The sequence below is a fragment of the Magnolia sinica genome, chromosome 2 (genome assembly GCF_029962835.1).
Source record: "Magnolia sinica isolate HGM2019 chromosome 2, MsV1, whole genome shotgun sequence".
NCBI lineage: Eukaryota > Viridiplantae > Streptophyta > Magnoliopsida > Magnoliales > Magnoliaceae > Magnolia > Magnolia sinica.
The window spans coordinates 5,296,531-5,310,055 of NC_080574.1; the positions used below are offsets into that span (position 1 = coordinate 5,296,531).

General features: G+C 36.4%; 1 protein-coding gene across 1 annotated transcript; it reads left to right on the forward strand.

Annotated features, from left to right (window-relative positions):
• The first annotated feature begins 355 nt into the window (after positions 1-355).
• On the forward strand, positions 356-12,753 carry LOC131232612 (thioredoxin domain-containing protein PLP3A-like). The gene is made up of 8 exons (XM_058228968.1): positions 356-528; positions 10,191-10,265; positions 10,360-10,407; positions 10,872-11,014; positions 11,401-11,473; positions 11,582-11,643; positions 12,140-12,237; positions 12,318-12,753. The coding sequence occupies exons 1-8, from the start codon at positions 445-447 to the stop codon at positions 12,428-12,430; spliced, it is 696 nt and encodes a 231-aa protein (XP_058084951.1). The 5' UTR covers positions 356-444; the 3' UTR covers positions 12,431-12,753.
• Positions 12,754-13,525: the final 772 nt, after the last annotated feature.

A 13,525-nucleotide genomic window follows, 5' to 3' on the forward strand; every position in this document is an offset into this window, starting at 1 on the left:
TTAAGGAGAGATTGAGAAGGTGAATCTGGTCACAGGTGTTTATTTGGCACACGCGTAGCACATCACCGCCAATAATTAGGTTGTCCGACATTCAATTTCCATCGCTGGCCAACGTGACATACAAGTGCAACTCCGGGCCAATAGCTCTGTGTAACCTCTGTATCATAAGGCTAATCTACTCCACACGTGGGCCCCACTCGTGCGAGAAAGATGGAGAGTACCAAGCGCCACATGGTCGACGTCCATGTAGCACATCTGGATGTTCGCAGTGAACTTCTACACGGTCCACTTTCACACGTGTATCAAATTAGCACGTGTGCGCGGTTCACCTCTTCTCTCTCCTCGGGCAAAGGTCTTCTCATGAAGAAATAGAACCAGCAGCAGTCGCTCCTTCATTCTCAGCTCAGCTCGGAGACAGAGACAGAGACAGACAGACAGACAGAGATGGATCCAGACGCATTTCGATCGACCTTTTCTGGCCTTGCATTCGGAAATGTAATGGCAGCAGCTGCTCGTGATTATCAAAAGGTATCTCTGTTGCTTTCCTTCGATCATCTAAACCCATTTTCAAGATTCAACGGTCCATGTCAAAGAATCCCATGTCCTATTCCATTTTCAGATCCCAACTTCTTTTTTAAATTGGGGTTTTTTCCCTTCCTATTTGAAAGGTTGGTGTGTTATTCAATCTAAAATTTGGGGTTTTGTCCATCATTTTATATAAAAAAATTCTCTTTTTTGTCTGATTTTTCCGTTTGTTTCCTCACTTCCTTTCAAAAATCTTGTATGCGTGGGCTTGAACAAGCTGGATAAGATTTTCAAAGAGATGGATCGGATGTAGGAATTAGGTGTTGTAAAGGAAATGGTGGTGAAGATCCGGAGAAGAATCTAATTTGTTGCTGAGGATCGCAATAGAAATTAAGCATTGGGTTCGTGGGGGTGTACAGTATTTGATAGGGAACTTATGTGCATGTAGCAATTAATGATGAAATGTAACAGTTAAGAATTTTTTAATGTGTTTGTAAATAATGGATTAGTGAGTCAGTTACTATAGATCATGGTCTGGATTGGTAGGTTAGTTATGAGAGATTATCGGGTCAGTTATCATAGATTATGTGTTGGTATTTTCTGATGTATGCAAATGAAGAACTAATGAATTAGAAAAGCAAACTTTACTCTTCAAATTCTTCTGTTATTTGGAGAAATAAGAGGAGATCCCCTTCAAAGGGGATCAAAAAATAACACTAAATAAAATTAAAAAATAACAGTAAACACTGATGGTGATCCTCTTCGAGCGGGATCTCCTATTTCTCCACATAAGAGAAAAATTTGAAGAGTAAAGTATGCTTTTCTCCTTCATTAGTTTTTCATCTGCAGACATCAGAAAATACTAACTCATGATCCAATTGACCCACTAATCTAGACTCATAACTGACCAACTAATCCAGACCCATGATCCATGGTAATTGACCCAAAAATCCACTACTTACAAACTCATTCAAAGACTTTTAACTGTTACGTTACATCTTTAATTGCCACATACACATAAGTCCCCTATCAGTATTCGGTAATCGTTCTAGGGGAGAATTGGTTTTGGGATTTGGGAGTCGATGGTGAGCAGTAGGGACGGCAATGTGGCAAGGCAGATTTGGTCTGGGCTTTTATTAGCCCAATTTCGTTAATTGCACTAAGCCCCAGCCCGTTTAATAATCAGGCCTTCAATTTCAGGCTTGATCCTGACTATTAAAGCCAGAAATGGGTATGTTCCAGTGCTTGAGCTTGGCCTTTATGGAGAATTTTGCAAAACCTAGTCCATGCATGGCCCATTTACAATTGGACCTCCAAATAAGGCTGGGCACAGCCCACAGGCTATTTTTCAGGCCTGAGCTTGACCCATATCAGGCTGGGATTCAAAACCCAACAGGCCAAGCCTGGGCTTGACCTATATCAGGCTAGGATTCAAAACGCCACAGGCCAATGGAGTGCATAACCTACTGCCAGTCTTTGTAAGTAGGATATCAAGTGTTCCAACTTGGCAGTAAGGCATTTGCAGTCAGTATTGGATATAGGGCTGGGATTGTAGATACCAGATACTTGCATATGCTTTCTTATCATATTGGACACGATGGGGGTACCAATGCTGGTACTGGATCCCCCTAAGATACTCGTAGATGTTAAATCCTATCAACTTTCTTGTATTTTTATCGAATCCACATGAAAGGAATGCTAAAATGAAGTGTTATTGTAGATACTCTATAAAGATTGAGGGAAAGGGGGTGCATTTGGATGCATCGTAGAATTAGTTTGGTAAAGTGCAAGTGAAGAAATTGAAATTTATTTCCTCAGCATTGATTTTGAGAGATCGGGCTAGAGGTTGCAATTACGTTATTTTCAAGGTGGATTTAAAAGGAACTGTTGCAATTTGAGGTCCTGCCGCATTATGTGCGCTAGGGAGCTTCATTGTAATTTGGCATTTCCTCTTGTTGAGACTGAATTCTCACAATTAAATCATTCTCGTTTGCATTTCTAAAAACACAATCTCATAGTTTCAATAATTTTAGCATGCTAGAAATACTAGAAAACAATGCTTTGTTTGAAAATTTAAAAAATAGACAGGATAGAGTGGGTCAAATGTTTTAAGTAAAAATTAGTATGGACATGAATAGCATGCTACAAACGGGATGCCGTATCCATACTTTCGTCCTAGATGTTGAGAAATGGAGAATTGTATGCAGCTTTCTTCACGTCTGTATTAGTATCTGTATGTGGGTATCATTGGGTCGAATGAGGGATATAGTTATGTTTTGGGAAGATTTATGGATTGGTTGCTGAGACTGATGTCATCCAAAAGGTAGTTATGATGGAGGGAAGATGGTCAATGGGGGCTTTTAAAAGTTAGATGTCAGATAATATGGAAGATGCTTCCCTGTTTTGGCGATAACAATTTACTAGCCTCTCTCAAATCTAGTAACAAAGAAATTTTGAGGCATGTTAGTGGTTGGACTTGTTGGGAGATTGTTGGTGGTCGGAAGTGGGGAAAGGATGGATAAGCTGGTCCAAGGTTATGTAAATCATGGGTTGCTATGATTCATGATGCAGGAATGGATACGTGTTCCTCTACTTCAGTATGCATTAGGATAAGATCACGTGGGTCACTCCAATTCATACACTATATAGTATAGCTTTACATACGAATTTATCCTGTAACCTACATATGAAATTATGAATGCTATTATTATATAGAGCCCACAGGCATAGTAGAGTTTTTACACCTTTAAAAAAAATTAATAACCTACCCTTTTAGCTCTATGCCAAATAACCCACTGCCTTTTCATTATTCTCATATAACACCTTTCTTTTTTTTGCCATTAGTTGAAAGGCACCCATTCATTACTTTTTTAATGAAAAAAGTAAGTACGGTTGGGTTAATTTAACATTTTTTAGTTGATTACTCTACTTCTTTTACCTAATGCTACCTAAACTATTTACCCTCATTTACCTTCTCGTTCTCCTAAATACTACCTCTCCCTCCTGCGCTTTCAAAAACTCACCCTCTCTCAGTGATGACAAATGACTTGCCCCTCTCTTTATGAGGACAAGTGGCAATATCTCTCTCTTGCTTGAAAACTGCCGATGGTTAGCCCTTCTCCCCCATGGAGCTAGGAGACCTCTCTCCATGGAAAATACATGCAAAAAAAATTCCCAATTGTTGAGTGCAATTTTTGAGCTATGGCTCATCTACAACAGGTCGCGCTATATAAACAACTTGTACATGGGCACCATGGACAACCGCATATGCCACATGCAACAGGCATATGAGCTACATGGTTGCATTTGGGTGGGCATAACTCATCCATGTATATTAGCCTTATGTGCAGTTGATTGTGAGTCATTGCTTCTAGATTATGGGCCCTCTCTATATATATTATTAGCCTCTTTTACAATTGATTAGGAGCCATTGCTTCTGAAGTATGCTACATGGGACATGTATATGTGTAAAGCAGCTGCAGCCTGCATGTAGATGAGCATAATTTATCCATGTTGGTTGTGAGCCCTTTTTTATGGGCATGACTTATCCATGTATATTAGTCTTTTCATAGGATTATCATTTACTATTGTTTCATCTAGCTAACTATTACTTCTTATTTGGTATACATGGATGGATAGATACAAATTCGTGTAAATGACTATACATATGATGACAATAGGTGATTTGTTGAGTAGACACTCGGTTTAACGTGTTACTTCATTAATTCACTACTTATTGAATGGATGATGGCTTATTAATTTATTGCTCGTTAACTCAATGTGGTTGGCATGTTTATTGATTCATTGCTCATTAAACATGTTTGACTCTCTTAAAGTTGTTTGTTTGACCTTATTTGTGTATATGTTTTTACTCATTTTATACAAAGTCTTCATTGCTTGTTAACATGTTTAAGCTTGATATTTTTCTGAATCGGTCATAGTAGGTGTTGTTTTAAGTTGTCTCCTCATTTTGGAATTCATATAGAGCAACAATATTTTTTTACAAACATGATGTCATTTTTATGAGTCTACTAAAGATTGTTAGTGTCGCACCCCGAAAACCAGGTACCCGAGTAAGAGTACTCAAGACCTAAACTCAAGCACATAATCTAAATCTTTTAATTTCCATTTCTACAAGTGTAGACATTCAGTCTCACATAACCATACACATACAATTAAAGATGATAACCATTAATTTTAAACGTAAATAAAGGAATCATCGTATCATACTATCTACTACTTGACTACTACGTCATTTAGATTACTTGACCTATTACATCAAAACTCAAAATTTTCAAATTAAAACTTAATAACAAAAAATGGAACTAATAATAGAGACCCACTTGCTCAAAGTAATCCAACTCAGTACTTATAATATTATACAAAATAGGATGAGTATAGCAACTTAGTGGAATCATTTCTTACACATTTGAAGTTTCTATATTTAAATTTATTTCATAAACAGTGACATGATTTTGAAATAAATATATAAAATATATGTAATTATGAATCAAATAATGGAATTGTAAAGATGTTATAAATGCATTGTTATCCATGGTTCACATAAATAACAAATATCTATCATTTCATACAACACTGTACACAGCGGATGGCCACGTTGCATTACCGTCAATGCACCGGTTCATTGTGGTGAAGGACCCAGTCATACGTTAGCTAGTCAGACTACTACTCTAGTTGTACATCTGATGTATATTCGCGCACGCAATTGTACTTATATGTCATACATAAAAGAGATTTCGAATGATCCAACAAGTTTTAGGATTTTCCGCCCAAGGGTCACGATTGCCCTATTTGTTCGCTTTAAGGTCTTTCACTTAAGGGTCACGATTGCCTTATTTGTTCGCTTTAAAGTCTTTTACCCAAGCGACACGATCGCCCTACTTGCTCATACTATTTTCCTTTTCATTCTTTTACTATATATCAAATAGTGATGTATGCATGTCATGAAAATAATAAAATCCACACAATATATAAATTTACACAAAAGCATCACATTTAAATAGAAATAAAAGGAATTCATGATTTAAGGAATAATATTACAGAATTTATAGTGCTACTAGAGTGCAATCCTTGAAATTTCTATAAATTCAAGCTGTTTTCAGTAATAGTCTGTAAATTAAAACTTCTTGTAAGTTCGGGCTATGTTCTCTATAATGGTCTGAAGAATAATACAAAAACCCCTGATTTTGCTAGAAATTTCTTTTTGAGTCCTGAAATTTCATTTTTTTATTAATTTAATTACATATTGTAATAAATTAATTAACTTACAATAAATTTCAATTTTCTTCAATTAGTTATAAGTGTATTTCCATCCAGACTTGATAATTAAATTAATTAAATTAAAATTTTTATTTTAAACTCAAATTTTTATTTTGGAATAAGAACTAACATAATAATATATTTTATTATATTTCTAAATTAATAATTTAATTAGTCGTTTAAATTAGAACCTAAGGTAATTGCTAAATTCTAAAATCTAGCAAATTAATTTATTTACTTTTAGTTTTAATATATATATATATATATCAAAAATTGTCCTAGACTCGAATACTTAATTTAATTAATTACCGAGAATTAAGTTCAGATGTTAACCTAATTTAAAATAAATCTAACTCCATAATTACTAAAATATAAAATTTATTTATATTATCGTATATACTTTACATTTTTCTTATCTAAACATAAATCTAAACATAACTAATATACGGTGGGCTCATAACGCACTTATTAAAAAGAAATTATATATATATATATAAAATTCATGCATCATTTAATTAATACAAATTTATATATGAACTTTAAATATTGTTAGTTTAAACAAAAGTTACTAAGTTCAAATTTAGGATTAGTTTCAATTCGGAATATTCCTAAAATTCTAATAATTATTTGTTTTTTAATCAGTTGAATTGAATTTATTACGGTAAGTTCATATTTTAACTTGTAAGTTATAGAATTAATTTTGTTAAGATTTAATTTTAATATGAGATTATTCCTAAATTTTGGAAGTATCTAATTTTAAGTAATTTTGTTAAATTTGGATATCTAATTTTAAGTAATTTTGTTAAATTTGGAGTGGAACCTAATTCAAAATCTAGACTTCAAATTTTATTAGATTTAGAATCAAATTCGTTAAACTTAAGATGAAATCAAGTCTTGTTGAGATTATATTATCTAGTTATATTTAGATTTATTTTTAGTTAAGAAAAAGATAAAGTGTATATGATAATATAAATAAATTTTAAATTTTAGTAATTATGGAGTTAGATTTATTTTAAATTAGGTTAAGATCTAAAGTTAATTCTAGGTAGGTACTTAGTTAAATTAAGTATTCAAGTCTAGGACTTTCTGATATATTTTTTTAAACTAAAACTAAATGAATTAATTTTCTAGATTTTGAAATTTAGCAATTACTTAGGTATTATTTAAATTTATTAGTTTAGAATTTTAATAAAATACATTATTCTTATTTCAAATAAAAAAATTTAGTTCAAAATAAATTTTAATTTTAATTAATTTAATTATTAAATCCATATGGATATATACTTATAACTGATCGAAGAGAATTGAAATCTATTATAAGTTAATTAGTTTATTACAATATATAATTAAATTAATTAAAAATCAAAATTTCGAGAGTCGAAGAGAATTTCTAGCATAGTCATAGGGTTTTGTATTAATTTCCAGACTGTTACAAAATACAGCCCGAACTTATAGGAAATCATATTTTATAAACTATTACTAAAAACAGTTCGAATTTATAGAAATTCTATGAACTAAATTCTTACAACACTATAAATTTTGTAATATTATTTTTTAAATCATGAATTCATTTTATTTATATTTAAATTAGGTTTTTTGTTGCGGATTTATATATTTTGTGGATTTTCTTGCTTTCATGACATGCATGCATCATTATTTGATTTATAAAAGAAAATGGTATTACCAAGTAAGGTGATCGTGTCCATTGGCTGAAAGACCCTAAAGCCAGCAAGTAGGGCAAGGTTAAAGATCATAGAATCCATTGGATCCTTTAGAGTCTTCTTTGTGTACATCATATGAGCATATACATAAAAAGGGTTAAATGAACAAGTTTAAGAGAGTTAAACAAGGTATGCCAGCAATGAATAGGTAAATCACATTTGAGTTAAGCAGTGAATCAATAAGCCATCATTCTTTCAAAATAAACAAGCAAAATTAACAGGTTAGACTGAGTTTCCATTCAACAAATAATTGGTGAGTGACATACAATAGTGGCTTCCATTTAAGCAGAAAATCATGTTTACTAAATCAGGATATCATATATAGCAAATCATCCATTGTTACATCCATCCACACCAATTTGTATCAGTCCATGTACGTACACACCAATTTATATCCATCCCTTGTACATCCATGCCAATCCATCCGTGTATATCAAACGGAAAATAACAGTTAACCAGACTTTAGAAAGCAAACAAATAATTCTATGAAAATGCTAATATACATGGATGAGTTATGCCCGTATATAAGAAAAAATGTCCCATAATCAACTGTAAAATAAAATAAACGAAGAAGAAGCTAATATACATGAATGAGTTATACCCGACTCTACATGCAGCTACACAGCACATATAGATGTCACATGTGGCATGATATGGAAGCAGCGGCTCATAATCCATCATAAATAAAGACATTATATATATATATATATATATATATATATGAGGCTCATATTCTGGAAGTGATGGCTCATAATCAAAATTGTAAATGATGTTAATTTACATACAGCCACATAGCCCATGTACATGTAGAAACCCGATTGTCCATAGTGCACATCTACAAGTTGTTCGTATAGTGTGACCTGCTGTAGATGTGGCCATACCTCTATCACACTACACAATAGGGAATTTTTGGCATGCGTTATCCAGGGAAAGAAAGCTGTGAAACACGCACGCGCGCGCGCGCGCGCACACACACACACACAGCTGTGAAATCAATTGTTAATAAGGCTAATTAATATGCATGGATGAGTTATGCCCATCTACATGCAGCCACACAGCCCATATATATGTCAGAGGTGGCATTGTGGTCCAAAAATCAGTTTTTGTATATTGAATCTTTCATCACCAATACAAGATCGTATCACTCTTTTATCAGGATTTGTTGTGCTGATAAAGTCATATCATTCAAGGACAATATTAGGCGATATCTATCATCATCAGATGATATGTCAAACCTTGTGTGGCATACATGGTTATCCATGGTGCCCATCTGCAAGCTATTCGTATACCCACTGCAGAGTACCTCAAAAATCGCACTCAAAATAGGTATAGGATTGAGAAAGTGAGAGGCGGGGAAGCGATACAGAGAGAGGGGGGGGGTTGGTTTGGTTGTTGCTCGTCATTGCCACGAGAGGTGTAGCCAGCAGTCATAGAAAGGGAGGGAGAGGGGGTAGATGGAGGTAAAGGTAAAAGAAGGGGTAAAATGAGCATCTTAAAAAAATGTTAAACTAACCTAACCGTGATTACTTTTTCCATCCGAAAAGTAATAGTTGGGTGTTTTTCAACTAACGGCAAAAAAGGAAGAGTGTTGTTTGGGAATAAGTGGAAAGGTATGAGGTTATTTGGGGTCTGGCAAAAAGAAATAGTGATATTAAAAAAGCGGAAGGGATACAAAGGGCCTGCTGAGATAGCAGAGCCAAAGCACCGGAGAAAAGGAGATTACAAGCCTAGGGAAAGAAAATTAAAATGATTAAGGAGAGGAACATTAGAGCCCCATTCGATGAGGAGACGTTTAGCTCTCGAACCCACTTCGTCCGTTGAAGCTTGCACGTTGTTAAAGCACCTATCATTCCTCTCCATCCAAACTCCCCACCAGATAGCCATACTAGCCATTTTCCAAACCTTGGAAGTGATTTTACCCAGCTTAAAGCCGTGCCAATAGGCAAGAAAAGATGAGGCGGACGCAGGCACGCAACCGACCACTCCGAAACAAGCGAGGAAGTCCTGGGAAGAGTGTTGTTTGGGAATAAGTGGAAAGGTATGAGGTTATTTGGGGTCTGGCAAAAAGAAATAGTGATATTATGCATGATATACATAAATCAAAGTTATTTTCATGTCAATAAAAATTTATATTACTTCGCCAACACTAGGAGTATAAAACCATATTTTCAAGTCAATAAAAACAGTGATCCAGATCACAAATGACCCATAATTCAGTTCATGTGATTTGGAAGGTTTGACAATTAGGTAACATTGAACCGGTCACATGGATAAAACTTGCAATTTGATATCAAAAGCTAAACTTTGGTTTGAAACTCTAACTGAAACCTGAGGCTGTCTAAAACTGGAGGTGTAATCTGAGATAATGAAGGAGATTAAATTGGTGAATTGGGGGCAGGCAGGGTGGGAAGATTCAAACTAGGTAGAAGCTTGGGCACTTCGAGAAGGTTTGAGAATTTCCTCTTCTCATTGAGGTCCCTATTTCTGGGCATTGGCGATATTATTGGACGACTTCAGCTGTTAAGAGGGAGGGAGGCCAGGGATTTTGCTTATTCCCTACCAAAGGAAGGGTTAATGTCATGTGGATCTTTTCACAAGCACTATCTATCTGCAGTTACTGCAAATAAAAATAGCATATAATATACCCGCCCACTGATCTTACAGGAAATGCTAGCTCAAGAAAATGCCCCGGCATCCTCAGCAACCAATCAGGAAGTGGATCTTGATGAATTGATGGATGTAAGTGAACATTGTCATCTACTTTACATCTAATAGGCGATGTTCCAGTCTAATTATTCGCCCACATGGATTTTGCCTATTGTTTAAATTTCAGGATCCAGAGCTGGAAAAATTACATGCAGACAGGATCGCAGCTCTCAAGGTAAAGTTTCTATATTGAACTTCTCCTTGGCAGTTTTATGTCCATCCATCACTGAGGTTTGCTAGTCCTGCATGTTTGAATTGTCAGATCCCATGCACACCCCTGCACTCGTAAACGTGTCACATGCGTGTGAAATCCAAGGTGTCCATTAGGTGGGAACCAGTCTAGATACTTTGCCCAAGAATCAGGTCAGTCCCCTCATCAGCTGGGCTGGAATGTATGAAACAATATACAGCTGAAAAAAAAAAAAAAAAAAGTGGCTGCCTGGCCAGATTCTTGATTCAGGGAATCACATTGTGGCCCACCAGATGGATGGTTTGGATCTCTCAGATGTGTATCATGTTGATATGTGGAGGTGTTCGTGTGGGCTGGACTATATGCACACGTGGAGGATTAGAAAACCTCAATTAATCGTGTTAGCAAATGCATAAAGAAGATTTTACAGAATTGTCTTCTTCTAACAGAAAGAAGCGGAGAAGCGACAAGCCTTGAAAAGACAGGGTCATGGTGAATACCGCGAGATATCCGAAGGGGAGTTCTTGGGTGAAGTTACTGGAAGCGAGCAAGTAGTATGCCATTTCTACCACCGTGAATTCTACCGGTGCAAGTAAAAATCATGACCTTTTATTACAATGCACAGAAGAATGTTAGGGGTGACAATGGGCCTGAAATCAGCCCACAGCTAGCCCATTTAGTAGTAAAGCCTTCAATTGAACGCCCAAGCCTGCCCATTAAAGTAAAAAATGGGCCTGTTTCATTGATCGGGCTGGGCCTTAATATAAAATTTCTGCAAAACTTGTGCCTAGGCCCAATCCATTCATCAGTTAGGCCTCAAATCCAGCCTCAACCCACAGGCTTCTATTACAGGCCAGAGCCCATCCCATATCATGCTGGGAACCCTAAACCCGACAGACCAACCTCTCCTATCACCAGCCTTAAAGACGAGAGGCTTTGTTTCTGAATGTAATGGGTTTGTATTGATGGCCTCTGTAGGATCGTCGATAAGCATTTGAAGGCATTGGCACCAAGGCATTTGGAGACCAAGTTCATCAAGATGGATGCTGAGGTTTGTTCAAATATTCCTGTTCCTGTTTCACTTAAAGTGAGAAGTTCTTCTTTTTTAGTTTGAACAATAAATAAATGACATAAAAATCATCTTATGTGTGAAATGCAGAATGCACCCTTCTTTGTTTCCAAACTAGCAATCAAGACGTTGCCTTGTGTTATATTGTTCAGGTATGGCCAGCATTCCAGCCCATTGTCCTTCTTCTTCATCTTTTTTGAAGTTTGGTTTTCATTCAAGGCACTTCTTATAGGAATCATATGATCCACAGCTTGAAGATATGCATAAGATCATCAGCTTGACTAGGGCCATGTTTCAATGATCCAAACTGTTGATTTGGTGGCCCCTGCTACAGACGTGGATGCCACCAATTTAAGGATTGGGAACTTGGGATATCCAATCTCGAGATTTGGTACAAGCTCCATAGTTCATAGACAGTGGGCCAATGAGATCAACAGCCTTGATTAATGAAGAATGGACCGCATTCATCAGACCATGAATCATATATAATTCCTCTTTGTTTCATTGATCAATCAGATATCTGTAACTGCCATATTTTGGATGTTGGACTAGACATGCTCTTTCCATGTTCTAGATGGTGGAATCAGGCTTACATGCATTAAAAAAGAAAAAAGAAACAGTAAATTCAATCACAATTTTCTCTTCCAGAAATGGAGTTGCCATAGACAGGCTGGTTGGGTTTCAAGATCTGGGAGGCAAAGACGATTTCACTACAGCGGCTCTAGAGAATATACTCATCAAGAAAGGTATGTTTGTGGTTTGCTTCTTTCCTTCGATTTTAGGGTGACAAGGCTTTTTAGTGAGTCCCAAAACCCCCATATTTCAGGTATAATCAAAGAACAGAAAGACAGTGAAGAAGATGACAACGACGATGATGGAGATAATAGCAAATGCAGGACGGTTAGATCCTCAGAAACACAAGATTCTGATTCAGATTGAAGATCAAAAAGAAATCTGTGCCCTCGGTATTTGTTATCTGTATTGCGTAAGAGAGATTTATTCATCATTCTGATCTAGCAGCTCTGCCTTAGCCCAAATTTTTATTCCTGAGATGGTGAGGTCATCACCAGATGGGGTCCACATGTAGAGTTGGTCAAGCGATCTGAAATGTTGATCCAGATTTCAGAAAGCATAGGCCGAATGGATGACCCTGGTTTTTGATTGGTGGATTTGGATGTGGACCCGTTGAGATTTTCTCTTCTCGTGTTTATTTGAATTCCATCAGTCTATGATCGAGAAAAAACAATCTGGATTCTTGGTTAGGTCTCTGCGAAATGTGTATTTTAAAATCTAAATGGTGGTGATCCTGTAGCTGATGTAGGGTTTGATTGATCATCACCTCAACCCAGCAATCATGCTTGTGGGACCCACTTTTTGGTGATTGCATTGTTCATATGGTGTGTCCATGGTGGAATGCTCCAAAAGTAAGGAATGTCCAAAGAATGGGCTTGCTCCATTTTACCTGCACAATAATGCCAGAAATCCTGAGGCGTCCCATGCGCACCCTGTGCACAAGCAAAACTGTCTGCTCAAAGCACCATTGAAAGGGGTCTCTACTGAAAATATTAAGCCCATAGGATAAGTAGGCCATTAATGGGCACAAGCCAAGCCGTTGGTGGAAATTCCAATGGTCTTGGACACCAAATCGAGCTTGTTGACGAGTAATGCATTGGAATGATCTTCGGGTGTCACCACCTTAAAAGGGCATGTTAGGATGCCACATAAGGGGGTGGGCAAGCCGAATGCTTTACATCCTAACCTGACTTCCCGACTTTAATTCCCTCTCAGGTAGGAGTTGCATCACCTTAAGTATTGATTTCACATACAAGTGTGGAAAAAGAAAGCCGGTGGTTCCACCTATCTGTCTCAACCGGGATTCTTGACCACTGCCAATTTGGAAACATTCAAACGAGCATTTGATGTGGTTACCAGCGCCAGTTTGGAAACATTCAAACAAACGTCTGTTATTACGGTATGCCCGCTAATGATTTGATGGAATGAATCTCAGTGTCATTGGTATGGCACAGTCCCAGC

What these genes read in the sequence shown, in the direction of transcription:
- LOC131232612 (XM_058228968.1), top strand. Translation starts at nt 445, where the DNA reads ATGGATCCAGACGCATTTCGATCGACCTTTTCTGGCCTTGCATTCGGA. An exon ending in CTGCTCGTGATTATCAAAAG is followed by an intron (nt 529 to 10,190) that starts GTATCTCTGTTG and finishes CTGATCTTACAG; the next exon opens with GAAATGCTAGCTCAAGAAAA. An exon ending in GAATATACTCATCAAGAAAG is followed by an intron (nt 12,238 to 12,317) that starts GTATGTTTGTGG and finishes CCCATATTTCAG; the next exon opens with GTATAATCAAAGAACAGAAA.